This window comes from Mesoplodon bidens (genome assembly GCF_964165515.1).
Source record: "Mesoplodon bidens genome assembly, chromosome: 10".
In the NCBI taxonomy this organism is placed as follows: domain Eukaryota; kingdom Metazoa; phylum Chordata; class Mammalia; order Artiodactyla; family Ziphiidae; genus Mesoplodon; species Mesoplodon bidens.
The window spans coordinates 31,856,469-31,883,380 of record NC_138172.1 but is presented as its reverse complement, the minus strand read 5'-3'; the positions used below and the strand labels follow the sequence as shown (position 1 = coordinate 31,883,380).

Genomic DNA, 26,912 nt, shown 5'->3' with positions numbered 1-26,912 from the left:
CACTAACTCTCCATAAAGTGTTAGTGTTCCTAAAAGTTCAATCATTGTTTTCCTCGTAAATGTTATTTTTGGATCATCTCATATATTACAGTAATTTTAATTACCACTCAGATGCCTCTCAGATATCTTGAGCTCTAAGGTCTGAGTTTTCTACCCACTGCCTGCTTACATTTATTCACTTGAATGTCCTATAGAGACTCTAAAAACAATATACCCCAAATTGAAATGAATCATTCACCACCCCCTCCCCAGTATTTCCAAATACAGGTAATGGCCTTATCATCTGCTCAGTAGCTCATACTAGAAACTACTGCCTTCAACACTGAGCACTTAAGATCTGTCACTAAGCCCCTTTCACTGCTTCTGTCCAGTTTAGGACCCTGCTATTTCTTTATTTCAATAACTGTAACTGGTCTCCCTGCCTTCAGTCTAGTACCCCTCAAGTTATTCTCTCCCTGAGTGAAATGTCAGTTTGATCTTAGTATTTACCTATCTAAACCCTATAGTAGTAAGTCCCCTATCATCTGTATCATAAAGGTTGTACTGCTTGATACATCTTAAAAGGCTTGGTGACTGCTCACCTCTCCAGCATGACTTCCTGTCATTCTCAGTCTTGTGCTTCACATGCCACCCCCCACTATGTTGTTTCTCACCTCTGTTTGCTCATGCTGTTTCAGTCCCCTCCCTTCTCATCCTGATTCACTCTTAATCAGCCTTCATGACTCAGCGTGGGACAGTTCCATCAGAAGCCTTTTCTGAATCCTCAGGATTGGGCCAAGTACCCTTCCTCTTTACTGGATTATTCTTGTTAGTATATGAAACAGTGTAATTTTTCTCATATTAAAAAATTATTATCTTGACCCCACTTTACTTTCTAGCTACTGCCCATTTCTTTGCTTCCCTTTAGGGCAGAACTCCTTAAAAGATTTGTCTGTATGTACACTTTCTCATTCCCCTCCATCCATTTTCTCTTGAATCACTCTGGTGAGGCTTTCATTGTCCACTACATCCACAATTCTTGTCAGTGTCATCAGTGGCTTCCAGGTTGCTATTTCCCTTGGTCAGTTCTTGTTCCTAATCTTCCTTGATCTTTCAGCATCATTTGACATAGTTGATCTCTTCCGTGTTCTTGGGAACATCATTCACAGTGGCTTCCAGGACACAACACTTTACTTCACTGGCCATCTTTGAAATTTCCTTTGCTTGGTCTTCATCTCCCTGACCTATAAACTTTGGATTGCTTCAAGACTCTGTCCTTGGTCCTCTTGTCTATCTGTACTTGCTTTCTCAATGATTTCATTCTGTCTCTTAACTTTCAGTTCTTTGTATATGCTGATGACAACCACATTTTTATCTCAAGCCCAGACTTTTTCCCTGGACTCTAAGTTCATATCCAGCTGCCTTTTTGACATTTTCACCTGATATCTAACATACACCTCAAATTTAATATGTCCAAAGCTGAACTCCTGATACCTCCCTAACCTCAATAAAAAGCCTTCCCACATTCAGCCCTTCCAGTTCACGTGGGGGCAGTTACAGTTGACCCTTAAACAACATGGGTTTGAACTGCATGGGTCCAGTTATATGCATATTTTTTTCAGTAGTAAATACTACAGTGTTACACGATCCGAGGTTGGTTGAATTCCTGGATATGGAACTGCAGATACAGAGGGCCAGCTATAAGTTAAAAGTTATATGGGAGTTTTCAATTGCATGGAGGATTGGTGTCCCTAACCCCAGTGTTGTTCAAGGGTCACTTGTATATCCTTCTAAGTTGCTTGGGTCAAAAATTTCGGTATCCTTCTTGACTCCTTTTTTTCATATTTTACATCCAGACTGTCAGGAAATCTTGTGCTGTACACATATTATCATTTTGTGTGTGTGTTGTATAAAAGGTTAACGTTATGCTTTTCCAGTTTTATAACACTGTTTTATTTTAAGGGCAGGGATCCTGAAGACCATATTTATACCAGATGCCTTGATTTGATTCCCCCCTCTCCCCCTCCCCACCCCATAAAGAACTCTGGTGGGTTGCTGAAGCTCTTCCATTCAGAAATGAGTCCTGTAATCTGAAAGAACGAAGAGCAAGTGAGCTGTTAACCCTCTTAAGTACCTTTCATAAGTCAGTGATTTTACTTCTGAAGTCTGTTCTTGTGTCAAGGAGATGACTAGTTTATTAACCCTTTTGAATTTATTGAACTTTTTCCTTCTTTGATCTCCCTTGATGTTTAACTCTTTTTTTTTTCCTGGCAAATTCTGTTTTTCTGTGTTTTTCTCTCTTTGCGTAGTTATATTTTTCTATTTGTTTGGGGGTTTGTTTTGTTTTGTTTGTTTCTTTTCATCTTCTTTCCACTTTCTTCCATCAAATGATGATAATGCGGAATTGAAGATTTGTTAGCCTTATTGAATAAGGTTTTATATCTTTTTTAATATTAAAGTTTAACTCTTTAAGATTTCATTTTTGTAGAGATAAGCACTGTGAATAGTTTGTATACATTCTTTCAGATTTTTGTTTTCTAATGGCGTATAAGCATATATCATTCTTTTTTTTTAAGATGAATCTCAATTTCAGGATATTTTATTTTATTATTTTATTTTTTTGGCTGTGTTGGGTCTTAGTTGCAGCACATGGGATCTTCGTTGAGGCACGCGGGATCTGTTGTTGCACTGCTTGGGCTTCTCTCTAGTTGTGGCGTGTGGGTTTTCTCTACTTGTGGCACACGGGCTCCGGGGCGTCTGGGCTCTGTAGTTTATAGCACGTGGGCTCTCTCCTTGAGGTGCGTGAGCTCAGTAGCGGTGGCACGTGGGCTTAGTTGCCCCATGGCATGTGGGATCTTAGTTCCCCGACCAGGGATCGAACCTGCGTCCCCTGCATTGTAAGGCGGATTCTTTACCACTGGACCACCAGGGAAGTCCCTATCGTTCTTTTTATAAAAGGGATCACTGTATGTCTTGATATATTTTAATTTCAGTACCCATACCATTACATTATTTTTGATGATTATGATGTCTGATATTTAATCAGACAGTTTGGCTGCGCATTAGTAGTTTCCAGTTTTTAACTTATATTAACATTGCTTCGGTACATACTTATGCATTTGTCATTGTACATGTGTGCATTTCATTGTTTCTATAGGTTAGATTCCTGGATGTGGAATTGCTCAGTCAAAGAATATAAGCATTTAAAATTTTAATAGGTGTTGCTGAATCATTTTCCGAAATGGTTGTAGCAGTTTACACACTCTCATGCCCAATGTATATATGCCCAGTATATTTCCCAGTATGTGAGAGAGCTGTTTCTCCACATTTTTATTTTGCCAGAGCCAGGTATCACTATTCTTAATCTTTGCCGAACTGATATTGACCACTTTGATAATTGCCCATCTTCCTGAGCTTTTTGGTCTCTTGAAAGTTTTGGAGTTAGATGCTTGTTTGCCCCTTCCCATACATGTCTCTTTCTCTCTCTCTCTTTTTTTTTTAAACAGAAAATTCAAATAGAATAGGAGGGTGTAATGGGAAAAACTCTGCCCTGCGCTAGTAATTTATACGCTACTAGCTGTCCTAAGGAGCATTTTGAGTTTTGAACTGAGTGAGTTAATGCTTCTGGAGCATTATTCCATGACTTCACTGGATTTCCAACCCTGTCACTCACTCAGGGCCAGGAGTATAGTAGGGCTCTGGTTTAGAAATGGAATTATATGACACCCGTTAAATATCACTTGCTTAATTTATTCAGAAGCTAGTTCACACTGTCAAGTGAGCTGTAGATTGCTAATCTGTGCTATATATTCTGAGTGTATTTACATATATCTGAGGGTAGTAATTTCCTTTTGATATAACTTTGATTAGGGAATTCCCTGATCCATATTGTGATGTGTGTTTCATATTTTTTATAAATGGTTTTCAGTCTGTGCTGTGAGACAGAGATTTAGCTGCTTCTTTGCACAGGTTGTGGTTATTTATGGTAATATTCATGTGTAATGGGGCAATGGCATGCTATTTTTAACATCTGTATGTGTTAGAGTTCAGCTGTTACTGATTTATTTATATCTCTATCAGCTGTTTACTGTTTAAGTAATTAACTGGTAAATTATTTTTAAGAACTTTAGCTTAAGAAAGGTTATAAGGAAAAGGCATAAAGGAAAGTCTTTCATCAGTTCTCTGACTGAAGAAAGTTGCAGTGATTACACGTTTATGCATATTCTGTGAATTTAGTAATAATAGCTGCCATTTGTTTAGCAGTTACTGTGTACAAATGCTGTGCTAAATACCTTACATGCTTAACATCATTTAACCTTTACAACAAACACTCAGAGGTACATACTGATATTATCCCCAATTTATAAGTAGGGATTTATAAATAACCCTTTATAACTAAACGGATGCTCAGAGAGGTTAAATAACATGCTCAAGGTCACACAGTATGTTAGAAGGTGATGGAGCTGGAATTCAAACCTTTAACGTATCCTCTGTTCCATATAGCATATTGCTATTTGGATGTAATACAGTTTGGCCTATCCGATGGTAAATCAAAACTTTATAGCTTCCATTCTAAAGTATGAATTATTTCATTTATTCGAAATGTATTTTAAAACATCATTTGTTACTTGTGCCTATTGGAACTTTCTGACAGGGAATGAATGTTAATAGTTTTTAAAAGATGGAATTGTAATGCTGTTCAGAGTATGATTTGGACATAGAGGGTTGGGAGTTAGAGGCTTAACCTGGAATAAAGCCTTGAGTCTCTGGTTTAGGTGTAATATTATTTAGTGAGAAATGTTATCTGAATGAGAAATCTTATTTGTTAAGGTATTTAAACTGGGGCTTCAGAAAGAAAAGGAGGCTTTTAACAAGTAAAGAGTGTGGGTGGGTGGAAGCAAGGGCTTTTCGGGTCCAAGCACAACGTAAGCAAGCATCATACCTGGGGCTTGTGTAGGGAGTTGCTAGTAGTTAAGCAAGGACGGAATGGATGGTACTTTTAGGAAAAGTGGAAAATCCAGTTTGATAGGGTGATTGAGGTCATTACGAAAGAGTTTGGAAGTTATCAGAGCTCTCAGATTTCATTTTGAAGGCAAAGGGTCAACAGCCATTTTACAAAGGGAAACAAAATGGTCAGGTTTGTATTTTAGGAAATAAATCTAGCATCAGTGTAGACGGTGAAGAGTGTGGAATCATAGCCATCGTCTTTGCAAATGTTATGGGCCTGCGTTAGAGGAACAGTAATGGGGAGGGAAAGGCAGTGTGGAATTGAGAGATTATTCTGAATCAGAATTCCTAGGAATTGGTGACATATTGAATGCCCTATGGGGTTATTGACATTATTACTACTGATAGTATTTGTTGTTATTACTGTTTTGCATTTGCTCTAAGTGACTTTGGAAAGTCACATATTCTATTTTTAGCAGCTGATGGCTGAATTCCTGTTCACAGGTGCTCAGGAAATGGTGGGTAAATGATGGAATGAGTCGGGGCTATAAATATCACACTCACTAAATATTTATTTAAAATACTTGTGTGGGGCTTCCCTGGTGGCGCAGTGGTTAAGAATCCACCTGCTAATGCAGGGGACACGGCTCCGAGCCCTGGTCCGGGAAGATCCCACATGCCGCGGAATAACTACGCCCATGCGCCAGAACCACTGAAGCCAGTGCACCTGGAGCCCGTGCTTTGCTGCATCAAGAGAAGCCACCACAATGAGAAGCCTGCGCACCGCAACGAAGAGTAGCCCCCACTCACTGCAACTAGAGAAAGCCCGCGCGCAGCAACGCAGACCCAACGTAGCCAAAAATAAATAAATAAAATAAATAAATTTATTTAAAAAAATAAAATACTTGTTTGATGCTTGTTCAACAGGCATTTTGTTAAGGGCTAGGGATATCACTGAGATAAAGGGATATCACTTATCTTGATCTTCAAGGGATTTGCCATGGTCATGAGGTGTCTAATAGACCTTATTTGCCATTCTTACTTTCTGTGTAATCTTTGGGCATATAATTTAACTTCTTACCCTGTATGTTCATGTGGGATACTACTTATTTCATAGTATTCTGAAGTTTAGATAAGGTTATGTGTATAAAGTGCCTAGCATAGTCCCTGGCATATGCTTGTTCCCTTTTAAGTTGCCATGGACATGGAAGCTGGGAAACTCAAATTTATTAGGATTGTATGTCGCATAGGTGGTAGAAGGTAGTGAATGCACTTCTGAAAGAAATTTTTAAAGTTCACTTTTCCTGATAATTTGGCATCATAAGGCCTGATTGCTGTTTTATGATATTATTGTGACTGTAGAGAGGTTACTTAGATAGGTTGCTTGTGTTTCAGCCTCAACCTGCGGATCTATCAAATGAACAAAATCATTCCTAATTCATGTGATGAATTCATGTGATGGTTGGTAGAAACATTAGAGATAGTGGTTGTGAAATGACCAAACATAAGTAGCATAGCAGAATAGTTGAGATTAAAAAGTTTAAAATATACATCTCTCCCCATTACTACCTTTGGCAGGTTAGTTAACCTATTTTAGTCCTAATTTCTTTATCTGTGGTATAGGGATAATAAAATAAAAATCTACCTCATAGGACTGTTTTAAAGAGTAAGTGGAAGAATGCATGGAAAGTAGTTTATCCAAGCATATGGTAAGAACTCAAAAACTTGTGATTATTGTAAATTATGTGGTATCTTTTTGACACTGTTGAACAATTAACTCTTCTTTGGCTTTGCTCTATGTTTAAAATTTCTGTATACGTAGGTGAATTCTGGATATAAGTGATGTTACCTTTCATGGTAGTGAAAGAAATCAACAACACTTTTAAAAGAAAAACTTCCCAGCAGCTTCACCTTTGGCCCTTAAAACCTTGGAAAAATGTTTAAGGCCCTGTGTTAAAGCCGTAGATGGAGGTGGAATTTGAATGTGATACTTTGTTACTAAATTTCAGTTCAAAATTTAAAAAAGAATTAGTGACTCTTAATTGGGGGCATTACCTACTCATCCTGAGAAACAGTGGATGTCATGAGAGGTATTGGGAAATGTCATGAGAGATATTGGGAATAGACTATGTTTTGAATATCTGAATCATGTGGGGGGCAGAAAAATGGGAGCCTCTGCACTATACTCAACCCCGTAAGGGGTTATTTTCTTTGGTCCCAATAGTCATTTCCCATTGTTTCATAAATTTCATCATTATTATTTCTATATATTCACTTATAGTCCTCAGTAACTGTTTCCTCTTCTCTTTCAAAGTAGAAGTATTATAATTTTTAAAGAACTCCCCAGGCTTCCCTGGTGGTGCAATGGTTGAGAGTCCACCTGCCGATGCAGGAGACACGGGTTCGTGTCCCGGTCTGGGAAGATCCCACGTGCCGCGGAGCGGCTGGGCCCGTGAGCCATGGCCGCTGAGCCTGCGCATCCGGAGCCTGTACTCCGCAACGGGAGAGGCCACAACAGTGAGAGGCCCGCCTACCGCAAAAAAAATAATAATAAAAAAATAAATAAAGAACTCCCCTATGGATGTGTGAATTGTCAAAGCCTTGAGGAGATAAATCTCTTGAAGAATTAACTGTCACTAAAAACAGGGAGACGTGAGTAAAGAACAAGTTGTCTTAAACATTAAAATTATATGCCAACCTGAGTGGTTATGCTTAAAGAATAGAAAAGGCCATCATAATCATTTTGATTACTTTATTAAGCATTTCAAAAAACTATGAATGTTCTTTTGGGGGGCAGATGTACTATTTGTGTCTTTTAACATTTCCATTTAGTTTGTTTGCCAAATAGACTGTTTCATTGTGTGGGCAGTCTTTTGTTTTTGTTTTCCTAAATAAGATCTAGATTGCTATTTTGCCAATTTTGCTAATCTTTAATGGAAAAAAGTTAATTTCTCCTTCTCCCCTACCTCCTAGTGACTGTATAAATCAATATCAACTGTCCTTAGATTTAGCCCATAGTGTGCATTATTAAACAATATGTAGGGCTACATCCTTTAAATACAGTGACCTTGTTCTGTATTTCCCACAGATGTGATCACAATGATTTCCTTTTGTGGCAAACAAGACTGTTATTCTATGGGTGAGGTTTTTTAACTATCAGAGATAAAGAATGGAGGTGCAATTATTTTATTGTTATTTCAGCTGATCTCAGGATGGTTTAAGCTAACATTTTGTGAGGAAAATAATGATCTATAAATTATTGTCAGAGTATTATGTATTTAAAATATCACAATATCCCTTTGCTCAATCCTTAATATGCTAAAATATGTGGTATTTTAATAAATACATGTTTATTTTAGGTACTGATGTTAAAATTTTAACGTTTGAGGTTAAGACCTCTTGGGGTCTAAAAGACTGAGTTTGAGATTAGTATCTGTTCTTTAATTACCTCAGTAGGAGCTTCAAAGACAAAGAAGAATGCATCTTGCTGTGATTAACACATCATGAGAGGAGAAAATAATCAGGATTTGCCTATCAACCCATCAGTTTTGGGTTATAGGCAATAGGTTAATCTCTTCCAAATTGGAATTTGGTACAGGCTTTCAGTAGCCTCACCTGTCAGAACTGTAATGTTCTGATAATATGTTTATTTTGCATCTTGCTGAGATTCAGAAATCTAATCTACTTTGTCTTGAGTTCTCAGTGAAGGGTTGTCACAATTTTGCATATTTTAGAAGGGTGTAATCATTCTAGCTGTGTTTTATATGTTTTGTAATGTTTTCATTAAATTTAAAAAGTTTCTCCTCCCCATCTTCTCTACTTCTGTTCTACATAATCGTATCTCTGTTCCTATGTAGAGAGATAGAAATACTTTTGCTTTCTCTTTCTATTATGGACTGGCTCCACAAGAAAGAATTACTTTACAACAAATGTGTCTGGGATGTCACTTGGAGATGGAAAAAGTCCTGGCAATTTCATAACATTTGTAAGACCTTTGGGTATATATTGACAAGTTCATTCTAGTTTACCTGTGAGATTTTATTTTGGTGAGAACATTTTACCACTTTTCTATGTGTTTCCCTATGGCATGTGAATAAAATTTTTATTTCCCCCTTCAGTGGCACAGCTTAAAAATTCCAGCCTCTGAAATATGTGGTGCTTTGCTAGTCAGGAAGCCAGGAAGGTTATACAAACAAATCCATATTGAACATGCATATAAGCTAAGTTTGTGTACTCTAAGAAATAACTAAATTGTTGGTGGCAAAAACGTACAAGTTATGGATCTCCCTATTTCTAGTGACTCCCACTGCAGTTCATCCTACACACAGCTGCTAGGTTATCAGAGCTGTTGGAATAATCTCCCTAAAACAGTATTTTCATCAAATCCTTTAGTAGTAGCTTCTGTCTTAAGAAATCTCAATTCCTAAGTGCGTGCTCAGGCCCTCTCTTTATAGCTTCACTCTATTTTATATTTCCCCACTTCTTCCTTTGTTTTTGGTTACCCTCTAGGGCTGGGCCTTAACTATATATAAATATACTGTAATACCTGTTCCTCCTCCATCTCCTCCTCCTCCTTGCCTTTCATTCAGGTCACCTCTCTTACTCTTAAGTGTCTTGTTAGCAACTGACTGTGCTTAACTTTATTAATCCTAATCCTGCCTCTCAGGATTTTGGTACTTAATGCATACTCTCTTAATTTATTCTCAGTGTAGAGTGGCTCCGCATTTGATTTTATGGATGTGCAATCTCTCCAGACAGTTGCCAAGTAAACGTTATAGATTAAAATGATTTGCCTTAATAGTGGAGTTAGAGTTGAAATTGGCACTTCCTATTCTGATTGCTTCAGGAAAACTTCATAAACAAAGTGGGATTTCATAACTTTGGACTCAAAGACCAGAGACTGTTTAGTCTAAGTAGGAGAGAAGGAAGGCGTTGTGGAGGTTTTGAAGGAATAGCAGTGTCAAATCTGTACTATCTGTGAGACCATGGCAATCTACTTAATATACCTGAGCCTCAGTTTCTTAATCTAGAAAATGGACATGGTAATAGCTACTTGGTAGGATTGTTGTGAAGATCAGAAGTGCTTGCACATAGCAGGCAGTCAATAAATGGTAGCTGTTATTATAGATTCGGGACTTGTGGAGTGACACCATAAAAAATAATGGAGGAGAAATCTCCAAAAATTGGTTTTCTTCACCAGGATGACTGTTAAGCTAGCATGAACTGTCTGAAGCAATTATTTTGGAACTCTGGAGTCTAAGCAAACACTTGCAGCATCCAGGGGAGTGCTTAATGAAGAAGAGGGTGATAAATTTCTGAGAAATTCAGTGTTTTGCACAGTGGCTACCATTTCCATCCCCTAGCCCTGTGGTGGGTAACTGTGGGTATGGTGACCCATGATTCCTGGTGTGACTTTGCTTGTCTTTCAAAAATTGGGGTTGTATGTTTTTGTCACTGCTTTTTATTGCTGAGGGCCTGGCACAGAGGCTGGCCATTGTTTCAAACCCCACAGACTAAACAGCTTCTCTGGCATCTGCCAAGGGGATTAAAGAGACAAAACACACCCTTCCTGCCTTTTCTTATTGGATCCTGACATTTAGGGGAATCTCTGTTAGGTCACTGGATGACCATGGAGATGACAAAACAGAGACTTAAGTGATGATACACGACAAAGAATATAGTCTTTGCAAAAAATAGTTTGGAAAAGTCAGTAAATAAACTGATGACTGCAGCCTTCATCAAGTAACAACAGCAATCCCTAGGGTGAGGAGAGAACCTGATTTCTGTATTTACCACATTACAATATTCAAGAGGTCCAATTCTCAAAAAAAATTACAAAGCATATAAAGAAATAGAAAGTTATGGCCCATTCACAGGGAAAAAAAAGAATTGACAAAAGGCATCCCTGAGGAAGCCCAGACATTGGACTTAACTAGACAAAGACTTTTTAAATAACCGTTTTTAATATGCTCAAAATGCTGAAGGAAACCATGGACAAATTAAAGAAAAACAGGAGAACAATGTGTGAATAAGTGTGGAAGATCAGTAGAGAGATAGAAATTGTAAAAGTATTAATACAATAGCTGAAATAAAAATTCAGTGGAAGATTTAGTGACAGATTTGAGCAGGAGGAAGGAGTCAAACTTGAAGTTAGGGCAATTGAAGTTACTCTGTCTGAGGACTAGAAAGAAAAAAGATGAAGAAAAATGAACAGTACCTAAGGGACCTATGAGACACCATCAAGTGTACCAACATATGCATTTTGGAAATCCCAGAAGAGAGTAAGAAAGGGGCAGAAAAAAATTATTTGAAGAAATAATGGCTGAGGAGAACTTTACGGTTTTAGTTCTTACATTTAGGTCTCTGATCCACTTTGAGTTAATTTTTGTATATAGGCGGAGGAAGGGGTCCAACTTTTGCACGTGGTTATCCAGTTGTCCCATCACCATTTGTTGAGGAAACTTTTCCTTTCCTATTGGATGGACCCTGTTCTTCTTTTTCAAGATTGTTTTGCCTATTCAGGGTCCCTTGCAATTCCATATACATTTGCGAATTCACTTTTCCATTTCTACAAAAAAGGCGATTAGGATTCTGGTAGGGATTGCATTGACTCTGTAGACCAGTTTGGGTAAATTTGACACCTTAATATTTAGTCTTCCAATCCATGAACACAGGATGTCCTTCTGTTTACAGGCATACCTTAGAGATACTGTGGGTTCAGTTCCAGACCACCACAATAAAGCAAATATCGCAATAAGCGAGTCATACGAATTTTTTGGTTTCCCAGTGCATATAAAAGTTATGTTTACACTATACTGTAGTCTATTAAGTGTGCAATAGCATTATGTCTAAAAAAAAAAACAATGTACATACCTTAATTAAAAGAAATGCTGTTGGAAAAATGGCGCCAATAGATTTGTTTGACCCAGGGTTGCCACAGCCTTCAATTTGTAAGAAATGAAATGTCTGAAGCACAGTAAAGTTAAGTGCAATAAAACGAGCTATGGGGGCTTCCCTGGTGGCGCAGTGGTTGAGAGTCAGCCTGCCGATGCAGGGGACACGGGTTCATGCCCTGGTCCGGGAAGATCCCACATGTGGCGGAGCGCTAGGCATGTGAGCTATGGCCGCTGAGCCTGTGCGTCCGGAACCTGTGCTCCGCAGCGGGAGAGGCCACAACAGTGAGAGGCCGTGTACCGCAAAAAAAAAAAACGAGCTATGCCTGTATTTGTCTTTAATTTATTTCAGCAGTATTTTGTAGTTTTCATTGTACGAGTTTTTTACTTCGTTGGTTAAATTTATTCCTAGGTATTTTATTTAGATGCTATTATAAATTGAATTGCTTTCTTTTTTTTTTTTTTTTTTTTTTGCGGTACGCAGGCCTCTCACTGTTGTGGCCTCTCCCGTTGCGGAGCACAGGCTCCGGACGCACAGGCTCAGTGGCCATGGCTCACGGGCCCAGCCGCTCCGCCGCATGTAGGATCTCCCTGGACCGGGGCACGAACCCGTGTTGCCTGCATCGGCAGGCGGACCCTCAACCACTGCGCCACCAGGGAAGCCCCTGAATTGCTTTTTTAATTTCCATTTTGGATTGTTCATTGCTGATGTATACACACGACTGATTTTTCTGGTAAACTGCAACTTTGCTGAATTTGTTTGTTAGCTCTAGTAGCTTTTTTGTGGGTTCTATGGGATTTTCCATATAGAGAATCTTGTCATCTGTGAATAGACATAGTATACTTCTTCCTTTCCAATTTGGATGCCTTTTATTTCTTTTTCTTGTGTCTGGCTAGAACTTCAGTACAGTATTGTGTAGCAATGGTGAAAAGTAGGCTTTCTTGCCATGTTCCTGATCTTAGGAAGAAAGCTTTCAGTCTTTCACCATTGAGTATTATGTTAGCTGTGGGTTTTTCATAAATGTCCTCTATCATGTTAAGGAAGTTCCTTTCAGTCCTAGCTTTCTGGGTTGGTTTTTTTTTGTTTTTTTTTTTTTTTTTAATATCATGAAAGGGTGTTGGATTTTGTCAAATGCCTTTTCTACATCAATTGAGATGATCTTTTGGTTTCATTTTGGTTTTTTCCTTTTTTCTATTAATGTGGTATATTATATTGATTGACTTATGTTGAACCACTTTGGATAAATCCCACTTTTTCAGCAAGCCAAGCCACTGCTTTTCCATCATGGGTGAGTTCTGAGTTAGGCTAAACAGAGGTGAGAGCCTCTAGTCAGACCTTCAGGTAGCCCCCAGACATGTTAGAGTAGACGGACACAATAATTTGCAATTTAGGTCTACTCTCTCTGGAACCAGGTAACAGGGTCCCACAGTGGGAATTCAGGCTGATGTCTTCAAGGCTTCTGTTTTACAGGGGGAAGGGAGGGGACAAGGGTGAGGAATGCCACGAAGATTTCCCACTTTTTTTTTTTGGCTGTGTTGGGTCTTCGTTGCTGTGCGCAGGCTTTCTCTGGTTGTGGTGAGCAGGGGCTACTCTTCGTTCAGTGCACGGGCTTCTTGTTGCAGAGCACGGGCTCTAGGCTCATGGTCTTCAGTAGTTGTGGTGCGTGGGCTCAGTAGTTGTGGCTCGTGGGCTCTAGAGCACAGGCTCAGTAGTTAGGGCGCATGGGCTTAGTTGCTCCGTGGCATGTGGGATCTTCCTGGCCCAGGGATTGAACCCGTGTCCCCTGCACTGGCAGGCAGATTCTTAACTACTACGCTACCAGGGAAGTTCCAAGATTTCCTACCATTTTTAAGTTGTCTTTTTCTTGATTTAGCGTTCACATGGTTGCTGTAAAAACTTTGTTTTCCAAGGTTCTGATCAAGTTGGTTCTGACAGTTTCTGCTTGTTTTTTCAGCCTTTGTGTGGGGGTGAGAGCTTGGAGCCGCCTACTCTGCCATTTTGCTGATTTCACTTTCTTCATTTTTTTTGATTCAAAAAAAATTTCCTTCTTTTTATTTCTTATTTCTCTTAAGGCATTTTTTGTTATATTTAGTTACTTGTGTCCTTTTAATTTTGTACTCATTCCTGAAATGATTTCCCTTTTTTTCTATTTCTTTTTGAGTTCTTTCACCTTTCCCTGAGTTTTGTAATTGTGATTTATATTTCTTTTCCGTGCCTTGAGTTATTTTCTTAATGTCTTTTAGCTTGTTCTGAAATAGTATAATTTTGATCTGTTCCCAAGGTTTGTCTGTCATTATTTGTAGGGAATGTTATTTTGCTCTTTATTCTTTTTTAAAAAAAAATAACTGTATGGCATGGGACACTGATATTTTTCTGTTGCTCATTTTTATGTGAAATTTGTTTTCCTGAACTTACAGAAGGGGGTCATGATTCAGGATAAATTTTCTAATGTCACAGAGCTCCCTCTTCTGTTGTTTTTGTAAAATGTTTAAAAATATGATGGCTTCCTTTCCCCTTTTCTACTTTTATCTGGGTCTTTTCTTTCCTTGTCTCTATTGTCCCTGCCCTGATCAATTTTGGTTCCACACCCAACAGCTTTCCCACAGTGTGGAGCCCTATCGTGGAAGGCAGCTTTGGTTGGTAGGTTGGTTTTAAGAATTTATAAGACTCAGGGGCTTCCCTGTTGGCGCAGTGGTTGAGAGTCCGCCTGCTGATGCAGGGGACACGGGTTCGTGCCCCGATCCGGGAAGATCCCACATGCCGTGGAGCGGCTGGGCCCGTGAGCCGTGGCCGCTGAGCCTGCGCGTCTGGAGCCTGTGCTCCGCAACGGGAGAGGCCACAACAGTGAGAGGCCCGCGTACCGCAAAAAAAAAAAAAGAATTTATAAGACTCAGACTGCTCCAGCCTTTTTCAGAATCTACCTCATACTCACTTGTTCGTGGATTGGGCTGAACCTTCCCCATTTTCATCTTCTCTTCTCAGATTGGCTATCATATTGTCCAGTAAATATCTAGTGACTATTTTGAGGTTCTCAAGTCCCTCAAATCCTGCATTGTTTCCAAATACATCCTCCAGCACAGATGCTGATTTCATGAAGGTCTTGTGACTGTTGATGGTTTTCCCCGCTTGTATTTTGAGGTTCATATGGATAATTTGTCACCAATTTTTGTTGCAAATGTTGCCCATGGGATTTTGGTTTTGCTGTCTTAGTCACTCTTTTTCATTTTAGGTGGTGATTCAAGTAAATTAAAAATCTATGATGTATGGAGTCTTGCCTGGTGGTCCAGTGGTTAAGACTCCACACTTCCACTGCAGGGGACAGAGGTTTGATCCCTGGTCAGGGAACTAAGATTCTGCATGCCACGTGGTGCAGGCCAAGAAAAAGAAAAAAAAGATCTATGATGTAGTATCTGCCATCTAGAATCCAGAATCTACTCTGCATTCACATTTTTAAACCCCCCCCCCCCCATATGGACTTAGCATTTCTGGCTTCTGGCCTGTGGCACGTCTCCTGTGTTTGTGCTTTGTTCTGCAGCTTTAATTCAAATGTTATTAATCTATTGGTGGTTGGATTTTTTTTTATAATTACTATCATCATATCTGTGTGTGTGTGTGTGTGTGTGTGTATTTATTTATTGGCTGCATCGGGTCTTAGTTGAGGCGTGTGGGATCTTCACTGAGGCATGCGGGATCTTTTGTTGCGGCTTATGAGCTTCTCTCTAGTTTTGACGTGTGGGTTTCTTTTTTCCTCTCTCTCTAGTTGTGGTGCACAGGCTCCAGAGTGCCTGGGCTCTGTAGTTTGCAGCACACGGGCTCTCTCATTGAGGGTGCAAGCTCAGTAGTTGCGACACACGGGCTTAGTTGCCCCACAGCCTGTGGAATCTTAGTTCTCCGACCAGGGATCGAACCCGCGTTCCCTGCGTTGGGAGGCAGATTCTTTACCACTGGCCCACCAGGGAAATCCCTATTGGTGGTTGGATATTGCAAAAACCTGTCAACGTAGAAAAGCTAGAAAGAAGCAGTTTATCATTATAGTGGAAATGAAAGCATTTACAAATTGTACCGAAGTTGAAAGTGACGCAAAATGTATTTGTTTATGGAGTGAAAGAGCAGAAACTTTCTGAAGGCCAAAGAGCAAATTATACAACCTGTAAAGTTCTGTGCCTGCGTCTTTGAAGGTAATCGTAATAAGCAAGAAACAAGGATAAAGAAAAGATGAATATTTTAATATAAAATTTCTCATATTTTAAATATGTAGAATGCAATAGAAATATGACAATGGGCTGAATTTCATTTATAAGCATAGTTCCTACTCCCACATATAGGGTGTTTCATACTATAGCAGAATTAAGAACAGAATATTATTCACTTCCACAAACTGTTTCTCTTAGAAAATAAAAAATATATATATATATGTTTTAAGAGATGAACTGATTTGAGACCTTACTGACTTTTACAGGATTAATCCCTCATTATTGCTTAAAGTATGCATCCTATAATTTGTAGAATTGAAATATATATTCAAAGTGATCTGTTCAGTTCTCACAATCTATTCATTCTCCACAGGTGGTAGTGGAGATGGTAACAAAACTTTTTCAAATGACAAAATTGCATTTTTTTTTTTTTTTTTTTTTTTTTTTTTTTTTGCTGTATGCGGGCCTCTCACTGTTGTGGCCTCTCCCGTTGCGGAGCACAGGCTCCGGACGCGCAGGCCCAACGGCCATGGCTCACAGGCCCAACCGCTCCGCGGCATGTGGGATCTTCCCAGACCGGGGCACGAACCCGTGTCCCCTGCATCGGCAGGCGGACTCTCAACCACTGCGCCACCAGGGAAGCCCCAAAATTGCATTTTAAACCTCAATTTTAGAAAAAAACAGATTTTAAGTAAAAAAAAATTTACATTATATTTGCTCTGAACATTTTCTGAATAATATTAAATGATATAAATATTTACATGTTAAAAAACTTTTATAATTCTCTATATTTTATTTAAATGTAAATATATAAGTTATTTTACATGAGCTCTAACCTGATATGAGAATTACCTTGAAAATATTCCACATAATCAGAAAGTCAACTCTAAAAAATTTGATGACATATTTAGTTAATTTCCCATTGATGCCATTGATTTATTTTCTCATGCAGTCATCTGATTCTCTTAGATATACTTAACCTTTACCAATGGAAATGTTTTTTTAAAGGGTAAGAGATGGAAAGAGCAAAGTTTCAGTGAGTCACTCTGATGTACATTGGGAACAATTGCATAAATGGTATTTTGAGTAAAATCTATTGAAACTATTTTCATTGTTGCCACACAGATCCATCATCATGAATTTTTTTTTTAATTTTAAATAAAAGAAATACTTCCCCCCCTCAAAAAAAAAAGAAACAAGGAAAAGTGACTGATGGGGCAAGGACAACCTTTCAGTTCGGGGATCACCATCAGTGCTTGATTTGGGGGGGCTTAACCTTCAGTCAGGGGAAAGCAGGGAGTTAATTGAAGATAAAACCTGAAAACAGTGAAAGTTGAACTTTGGCCACGAGCTACAGGGGGTTTTATAAATTCTGGGCTCCTTACATATCTGCTCAACATCAAAGTGAATGCCCAGTGGCTAATACAAACACCAGAGATGCTTGGGCATTCCTTAGGCTACTAGGAAATAAAGATAGTTAAAGCTTCAACAAGATTTGATTTTTAGAGTAGTTAAAATTTTTCTCTTTTGGGACTTCCCTGGTGGCACAGTGGTTAAGAATCCGCCTGCCAGTGCAGGGGGACACAGGTTCGATCCCTGGTCCGGGAAGATCCCACATGCCGCGGAGCAACTATACCCGTGCTCCACAACTACTGAGCCTGCGCTCTAGAGCCCGAGAGCCACAACTACTGAGCCCATGTGCCATAACTAGTGAAGCCACGCCCCTAGAGCCCATGCTCCACAACAAGAGAAGCCACAACAATGAGAAGCCCATGCACCACAACGAAGAGTAGCCCCCGCTCGCAGCAACTAGAGAAAGCCCATGCGCAGCAATGAAGACCCAATGCAGACCAAAAAAAAAAAAAAAAAAGCCTGATAGAAAAAGGTGTATCAGCATAGAGGAGAAAGATATTTCTGGTTTGAAAGTGACAAAGGACCAACTGACATACCTGCTACAGGAAATGCATCCAGGGACTGTAAGCACAGTCACTTCCCAGTGCCTTGCGAACAAGTTGACTTATTTATACCTATCTAACCTGATAGTAAATAGAATAGCTTCTGTACAATGTAGACTGAATAGTGGCAGATTGTTTCATAGAAGGTGCAGAAACATTATTTTTAATAACAGTTTTTCAAAACACCAAGGGCAGAAGGTTAAATCAGTGAAAATATTTCTGCAGGGAAGTGAACAATTGCAGTCTAGCTATACCCAAGTGTGGAGGCTCAGGGGCATGAGTGGAGGTTAGTGTGGCTGAGAGGGATAAGGGAGGAAAATAGTGTGAGTTAATGAGTTTGGAGAGGGAACCAGGAGTCATATCATGTGGGGCTTTATTGGCTGTAATGGTAAGAACTTTGGACTTTATTCCAAGGTGTTTGGAAGCCATTAGCTGGTTGAGAGCAGAGGCTCAATGAACAACTAACGTTAAATGGTATGTTCAAGCTAAATGAAGGTCAAAGATACCATGGTGTGCTTTGGACATAATATAGACATGTTAGAATGAAAAGAACATGGGTTAATATTGATTAAAATTTTTTTTAATTTGAAAATTTATGGTTTTAGAGTTGAGCTACAAACATGAGGTGTTGATATACGTGTGTGTATGTGTATACACATAGAAAAACACACACACATTTTTGTTTTTCAAACAGAGTTTTCTAAACAGTACTGAACCTCATTTCATATTCTTACTTTTGTTCTCTTAATTTTTTTTTTTAAACCACTAGTAACAGCCCACTATATTGACTTAGTAACACACTAATGGATCAGAATTTGAAGTTTGGAAACCACTGTAAATCTATAATCCCCTTATTTGGCTTGCCAAGGCACATATAACTGAAAATGACCAAACCAGAATTCAGATATTGCCACATTTCCCAAGAATATATTAAAATTAAAAAACAAAAAACAAACTCATTTATACAGTGCAACAATAGGTTCCAGTGTAGAAAAAATCTTGAGGATAATTGTTCCTACTTGAGCATATTGCCTGTGCTTATCTCCCTGGTGTGAAATATTAAGGCCTCTAAGTTTCAAATGGACTTGTAAAATATCAACACAATTTTCTTTATTAATGGTCTGTAATTAACTACATAAACTGCTAGCCAAAGTAACAGTTGGTCTCTTTTTGAATTATAAACAGAGACTAAGTCATTATTTATAGACAGCCTGGTGGCCTTTAAATTGTCACCTAGGAATTAATGAAAAGAAATGTCATTTTCGTATCTTCTGCAAATTGCTTATTCTTCTGTTGTGTTTCATTTTGGAAGAGGGTTTTTGGGAGGAGTGAAGGATAAATGAAACATAAAGGTCAGTGTGAAGTAATGGGGGAAAAATGTCCCTTTTAATTCCATGATATAAATCCCTGCTTCTGTATTCCATAGCTCTGTTTGGAAAGATACTTGTCTGTGCCCCACTTTTCTCACTTATAAATGGAAATAATATCTATAACATAGCTTTAATGTTAAGGTTAAATGAGGGCCTGGTGGTGCAACATGTATTTTAATAAATATTAGTTTTCTTCTTTCCTTTCTTCCTTAGGAAGGCATTCAGTGAAACTGTGTTGCTAGAATAAGCAGGGCTGGAGAGTGTAGAAAGATGCAAAAAGAAAGGTACATCTTTTTTTATTGGTTGTTCTCTTCCTAGTAAGTCTGTTGTGTGTAATCCCAGTTGTTCCTAATTTCTCTTGGACTAGGTAGGTGATAAATAGGTAGGCTTCCTGTGCCTCCTGCTGTCCCTTCCCTTCTTAAAGAGGGAGGATTACCCAAGTGATGAAAGGCAAGTTTGGGGGGGCCAGGAAGTGATACCTTCATAGCTGATGCCAGTATTTTAGTTTCTAGTGTCTCCAAAATGTTTATCACAAAGAGTTTACTGAAGATGTTTTGGGCCTGATACCACGTATGTTAGTTAACTGATAGCAATTAATACAGGTGTTACCTAATACCAATTGTCCTTGCCTGTGGAATAAATAGCACTTCCTTTGACTTAACCCAGAAATCCTAGGAGCAAAGTTACAAAGTCAGAGTGAGATGGAAAGATAAAATTAGAGTTTTGTGTAGCTGGCTTAAAAAGAAGAAAATAACAGCTTTATTGAAATATAATTTATATACCATAAAATTCAGTCTTTTAAAATGAACAATTCATTGGTTTTTAGTATATTCACAGAGTTATGCAACCATCACCACTATCTAATTTTAGAACCTTTTAATCACCCCAAAAAGAAATCTTATACCCATTAGCAGTTATTCACCCCACCCCATCCCACCCTCTGCCCCAGCACCTCAGCCCCTTGCAACCACTAATGTGCTTTTTATCTCTATGGATTTGCTTATTCTGGATATTTCATATAAATGGAATTACATAATATATGTCTTTTGTGACTGACTTCTTTTACTTAGCATAAGGTTTTAAAAGTTCATCCATGTTATAGCTTGAATCAGTACTTCATTCCTTTTTATTGCAAAATAACATAATTCATGTGGATATACTATGTTTTGTTAACCCATTCATCAGTTGATGGGCATTTGAGTTGTTTTCATTTTTTGGCTATAAGGAATAATGCTGCTATGAACATTCGTGTACAAGTTTTGGTGAAGACATATGTTTTCAGTTCTCTTCAGTATATACCTCAGAGTAGAATTGCAGGGTCATATGCTAACCTTTTGTTTAACATTTTGAGGACCTTGTAAACTGTTTCCTGAAGTGATATACCATTTTGTCCAGCTGGATTTTAAATCACCCAGTTTCAGGGTTCTAATTTCACATGTAATGAAGGAGAATCCTAGCTGAAGTAAGCGGTTTGAATTGATTGGGGGGAAAAAAATCTACCTGCAATAGTTTGCAAAGTTGGAAGTATTGATACTATTTTTTAAAAGTAGGTTTGGAATTATTACTACTAATCTTTGGCTCTTTTTTAAAATTTTATTTTTGCAGTTTTATCTCCAAGACACTAAAAGTAGTAATGGTACCTTTATAAATAGTCAGAGATTGAGTCGAGGCTCTGAAGAAAGTCCACCATGTGAAATTCTTTCCGGTGACATTATCCAGTTTGGGGTAGATGTGACGGAGAACACACGGAAAGGTACGGGTATGGATCGATTTTTCCTATTAATTTGCCTTGTTTGTTTAATTTTTTATTCTGTTGTTTAATGTTACAAAACATTTCATGCTTGCAGAAGCAATTTAAGTACAACATTTTATGCAGTGAAAAGTTGTCTCTCACTTTCCCTATTGTTTTTCTAAAATTTTAAATTCTAAAATGTTAAATAATTTATAATCTTTATCACAGTATGAAAACACAGGGCACTACTGAGTCAGTTAGGAAACAGTTGGCTGTGGTGATGCTGTACTCAACCAATAGGAGCTTAAACCATAAGGATATTTCTTGTTAACTTATTAACAACAAGCCTGGAGGTAGGTACGTCCAGACTTTGTTCACTTGGCTCAGTGATGTTATCAGGAATCCAGGGTCTACTGTCCTCCCATTCTGTTATCCCTTACATGTTGGTTTTTTACGCTTTTGCTTGTTGCCTCATGGTCTAAGGGTGATGGCTGCAGCCCCAGGCTTTATTTTCCTCACACCAGTGTCCTAGGCAAAAAAGATAAGGTGGGGGCAAAATGCCTTTTTGTGTGGCTCTCTTTTCATGTTTGAAAGAACAATCTTTCCTAGACTCCTTCCAGCAGATTCTTTCTTTTGTCTCACTGGCTGCATGGGTAGGTCACATACATACCTTTAACTGTAGCTACAAAGGAGCCTGGGAAGGAAGTTACTTGGCAAAAGTAAGCAGGAGATCCGTGACTGGCATAGATCAATTATGATTTATCCCTTTTGGTTGTGTCTTCATTGTTGCCCCAAACAAAATCAGAATTCTGTAGGCAGCTACCACGAATATAAAATTTCATGTCTCAAGTTTTTGAAACTAGGATTTCTCTAGCTAAAGAAATATAGATTAATTTTACAATTCTGAGGCTTTTTGGCCCTACCTAGTTCACTGTTTACTTTATGACCAAGAAATTATATGGCTGAATCATAAAACTAAATAAATAGGAACCAAAAGTATGCAGTCCCACTGTCGCAGTTTAATATAGATAGTGGAACCGATTGGCAAGTTTCTCCTTTTGTTTCTCTGAGCACACTCTGATCTGATAATACCTTAAGTCATTAGTCTCTGGCATTTTGCACAGTAGATATGGGAATCCAGGGGGTGCTGGTGATGATAGTGTGTGTGTGTACACGTGCATATACGTTTACATACTGCAACTGCAGTATTATTTTTGCTGGGTTTTGTTGGCCTCCTCAGAGTGTTAGGTTTTTTGTTTGTTTGCTTGTTTGTTTTTTTAAGGTGTTAGGTTTTGAAATTTGGATGTGTGTAGGGCCAACGTCTTAGGAATTTTCATTTACAATTTAAAATAGAACGGAAAGTTTGTATTTTGATGCAAAATATTGAGTGCTCCTTACTAAGAGAACTCAACTTATGTGTAAACATACTGAGAACGGCTGCAGTGGACACTCTGATATCTGCTGTTGCCACATCACACCTCCTCTGCTAGCAAGTCATTCAGCAAACATTTACTGAACCCCAGCTGTGAGGAGCCCACAGAGAAGACAGAATTTGATTACACTGTCTTTCTCTCCAAGGAATATCTATTTTCTTGGCTTGCATTTCTCAAACAAAGAGAATTAAAAGGTGTTAATTGATAGAAGAATGAAGTAATCAGATACATTTAGGAATGCTTAGTTAACCAAAGATAGTCAGGACTTCTCCGACCTTATAACATGCTAACATATATGCAGATCTCCAAGGGGGTGACTGTTATAAGATGTAGGTAAGTTCCAAACTCCTTCCCACTCTTCTTCCCCATCTAGCTGTGGGGGCCACTTTAGAAAATGCTGTAGAAAGCTAAGAGGACAACTCTGAGATTCAGGGTTACTATTAGTTCAATATTATTTTGACAGCATAGATTCTTGCAGGCTTCTTTGAAAATTTATCTTTTGTGCCAACTTTAAGGAAAGTAAAGAAAAATTTCTTCATCATTTAAAATGTTGTTTCTTTTGGTATTTATTGCCTTCAAAAAGTTGACTTATATTATGCATGGCCTCTTGGGATACAGCTGTGTCACAAGTTGAGTATTACTGTTTAAACATATGCTTTAAAAAATTAAAAAAAAAGATGCTCTATGCCAAACAGTATTATGATAAGCTTTATATCACTTGGAAAATCCTACTGAAATTGTGCAACACTACTGGATAACTCTTGGATCAAAGAAGACATCAAAAAGGGAATTTCAAACTATGTGGAAAGGAAAGGAGACTTTCATACCAAAATATAGTAAATCCTTTACTCAGATAAAAATTTATAATCTTAAATATTTTCCGTATTAAAGAAGAAAGACAAACAATGAAGGAACTTGGTACTTAGAAGAAATTAGAAAAAGAACAACAAGAAAAAGAAGTTGGGAAGAAGAAATAAAAAAGCAGAAGTTAATGAAATGAACAAAAAACTCTGAAAGGGATTAAACAAACCCAAAGGCTGGATCTTTAAAACAAAACAGTAAAATAAAATAGGTAATTAATAAGCCTTGATTCCTTTATTAGGTTAAAAAAATATAAGGAATGAGAAAGGAGATATAAACACAGATCTGGGATATACCAAAAGAATTATTAGAGACTGTTACATGCCAAACTATGGCAAAGAAAAAAAAAAAAAACTAGAGTAAATTAATGTTTTCCTGGCAAAATTATCCCAAGATGTAGGAAACTTTTAAGTTGATTTCTTTAAAAGAGACTAAAAAAGTTATTAAAGATTGACCAGAAATGGGCATTCACAGCCGAATTTGGTCTTACTAAAAAACAGATAAATCCAATGTTGTTTAAATATTCCAACATAGGTGAAGGTGGGAAGCTCTCAAAATCCTTTGAAGAAGCCAGCAGCCTGTCATTAGTGCCAAATTCTGATACAGATAAAGTACAAAGAAGAAAATTGTAACTAATTTCATTTGTGACAATAGATAAAAAATCCTGATTAGGGTATTAATAAATTAAATTCAGAAATGAAACTATGTCTGTGAGTCTATTTTTGTTTTGTAAATAAGTTCATTTACATCATTTTTTAAGATTCCACATATAAGTGACATATGATATTTGTCTTTCTCTGACTTACTTCACTTAGTATAATAATCTCTAGGTCCATCCATGTTGCTGCAAGTAGCATGATTTCATTCTTTTTTATGGCTGAGTAGTATTCCATCATGTATATAAACCACATCTTCTTTATCCATTCATCTGTCTATGTCTATCTGTCTATGGACATTTAGGTTGCTTCCATGTGTCGGCTGTTGTAAATACTGCTGCTATGAACATTGGGGTGCATGTATCTTTTTCAATTATGGTTTTCTCTGGATACATGCTCAGGAGTGGGATTGCAGGGTCATATGGTAACTCCATTTTTAGTTTTTTAAGGAACCTCCGTACTGTTCTCCATAGTAGCTGCACCAATTTACATTCCCACCAACAGTATAGGAGGGCTCCCTTTTCTCCACAACCTCTCCACCAATTATTATTTGTAGACTTTATAATGATGACCATTCTGACCCATGGGAGGTGGTATCTCATTGTAGTTTTGATTTGCACTTCTCTAATAATTAGCAATGTTGAGCATCTTTTCATGTGAGTATTGGCCATCTGTATGCCTTCTTTGGAGAAATGTCTATTTAGGTCTTGGGCCCATTTTTTTGATTGGGTTGGTTTTTTCTTCTGTTATTGAATTGTATGAGCTGTTTGTATATTTTGGAAATTAAGCCCTTGTTGGTAGCATCATTAGCAAATATTTTCTCCCAGTCTGTAAGTTGTCTTTTCATTTTGTTTATGGTTTCCTTTGCTGTGCAAAAGCTTATAAATTTAATTAGGCCCCATTTGTTTATTTTTGTTTATATTTCCATTACTCTAGGAGACAGAGGCTCTATAATGCTTTTGAATACATTTATAATAAGGATATCAAATTAGTTACTTGAAATGATAAAAACTAGTTTGTGGGGATCTATGAAAGGATTTTTTTTGCATCAGTGTGCATAGTACAAAAAACAAGGGAAGGATAATTTTTATATTTCCCTTCATGCAGGTATTAAAAAGAATACATTAGTATTATATGAATTGCAGGGATTTTTGTAAGATATATTGTTGAGTGAGGAAAGGATTATGTTTAGTAATTTCATTATTTTTAAAAAGTCTCATCAGTCCCTATAAATGTACATTTATATGCATGTGTTTGTGTATGATTTTATGAACATGGGAAAACATGGAAGAATGCATACATACTAGTCATTAATGTGAGTCTTCCTGGAGTATGATTGGAGAGGAGGAGTAAAGGAGAAGTGGGAGCCAAATTAAAAAGGGCAAGACTAGCAAAACTGAAATAAAACCCCTCTAGGATATATGACATTTATGTATTTGTATAAAATAATGTATGTGTAAAAGGAAATTTAAAAAAATATATATATAATATATAAAAGTGTTTTTATATCTGTGTGTGATGTATATATAAATCAGGATTTTTGTTAAAAATGTGATGAGTCTGAGGTCATTGAACATATCAGTTCATATTAGTGTGTCGTCTTTTCCAAGCTCTCCAAAACAAGCTGATTTTGATGTTTGGCTTTCCACACAGTGTGGCTTCAGGGAGAAGATTCATTGGTCAGCACTTTAGTAATACCCTGCCCTATAGATATAAAATGTTATTGCAAACAAATAAGATGACTTTCTAATAGATTTTTTTTTTTTTTTTTTTTTTTTGCGGTACGTGGGCCTCTCACTGCTGTGGCCTCGCCCGTTGCGGAGCACAGGCTCCAGACGCACAGGCTCAGCGGCCATGGCTCACAGGCCTAGATGCTCTGCAGCATGTGGGATCTTCCCGGACCAGGGCACAAACCCGTGTCCCCTGCATCGGCAGGCGGACTCTCAACCACTGCGCCACCAGGGAAGCCCTCTAATAGATTTTTTTAAAAAAAGAAGAAAGAAAGAAAGAAAGAAAGAAAAAGAAAAAGGAAGGGAGAAAGAGAGAAAGCCAACCTATCAGATCCTCCTGGAATGGGAGCCTTAACAACCCGATTGCTGGCCACTCCTCTGTTCACAAACCCACAAACTGCTCAGATGGCATGAGTTTTCTGGGTCATACATTACAGTAACCCTCTGTTGCAAATCTTGGGACCATTTAGTTCTATAAACTTCACATATAACTCCAATTAGCTGATCAGTCCAGGTCCCACTTTACCCACTCTGTTCCTAGGTTAAGCCTCTATGAACAAAGGGCGTGTCATATGAGTAAGGCAAATGGTATCTTCCTTTTGCTTTGTGCTACAACTGCACTGAATTGCTTTTACTCCCCGCAGTAGGTCTTGCCCCTTCTGGCCTTCAAGCCCTTGCACATGATCTTTCCTTCACCTAGAAACCTTCCTAGGCTGAACAAAATGCCCTTCCATGTCCCTGTTGCACACTGTACTCGTCCTCTTTGTATGGTTGCCTCCCTCACTAACCTGCAAGCTGTTCAAGAACAGTCAGTGTGTCTGTCTTCATTGTAGACTCTCCACACTTAACCTGGCACATATTGGTTGAATAAATTTTCAAACGTCTCATAAATCTTTATCTGCCATTTTACAAAAGTTCTTTCTACCACCTCATCTCAACTAATATTTTGACAACCTTCCTCCTAATCTGGAGGCTTATATGAGGATTGGGTATTGGCAACCTTCTTGTTACCCACTGCCCTTTTTATTCTGCTGTGACTCAGTTACCTCTCCTTAACCTGTCTCAGCTTTAATTTCCGCATCTTGTAAAATGGGACTCATGATACTGCTATCTGAAGGTTTGTGGTATAATATTGAGTGTTCACATTGTGGCACAGTGTTCA

At 38.1% G+C, this 26,912-nt stretch overlaps 1 protein-coding gene across 15 annotated transcripts in view; it reads left to right on the top strand.

Moving 5' to 3' along the window:
• The window catches only part of SLMAP (sarcolemma associated protein), a 153,598-nt gene that overhangs the window by 44,219 nt on the left and 82,467 nt on the right, over positions 1-26,912 (top strand). For 8 of the 15 annotated variants that reach the window (XM_081247449.1, XM_081247446.1, XM_081247448.1 and 5 more), the window contains exon 2: positions 20,944-21,097. In XM_081247449.1, the coding sequence (XP_081103575.1) occupies positions 20,944-21,097 (154 nt within the window). The remainder of the gene's footprint in view (positions 1-20,943; positions 21,098-26,912) is intronic. The other 7 variants (XM_081247441.1, XM_081247439.1, XM_081247437.1 and 4 more) reach the window with 1 other exon arrangement.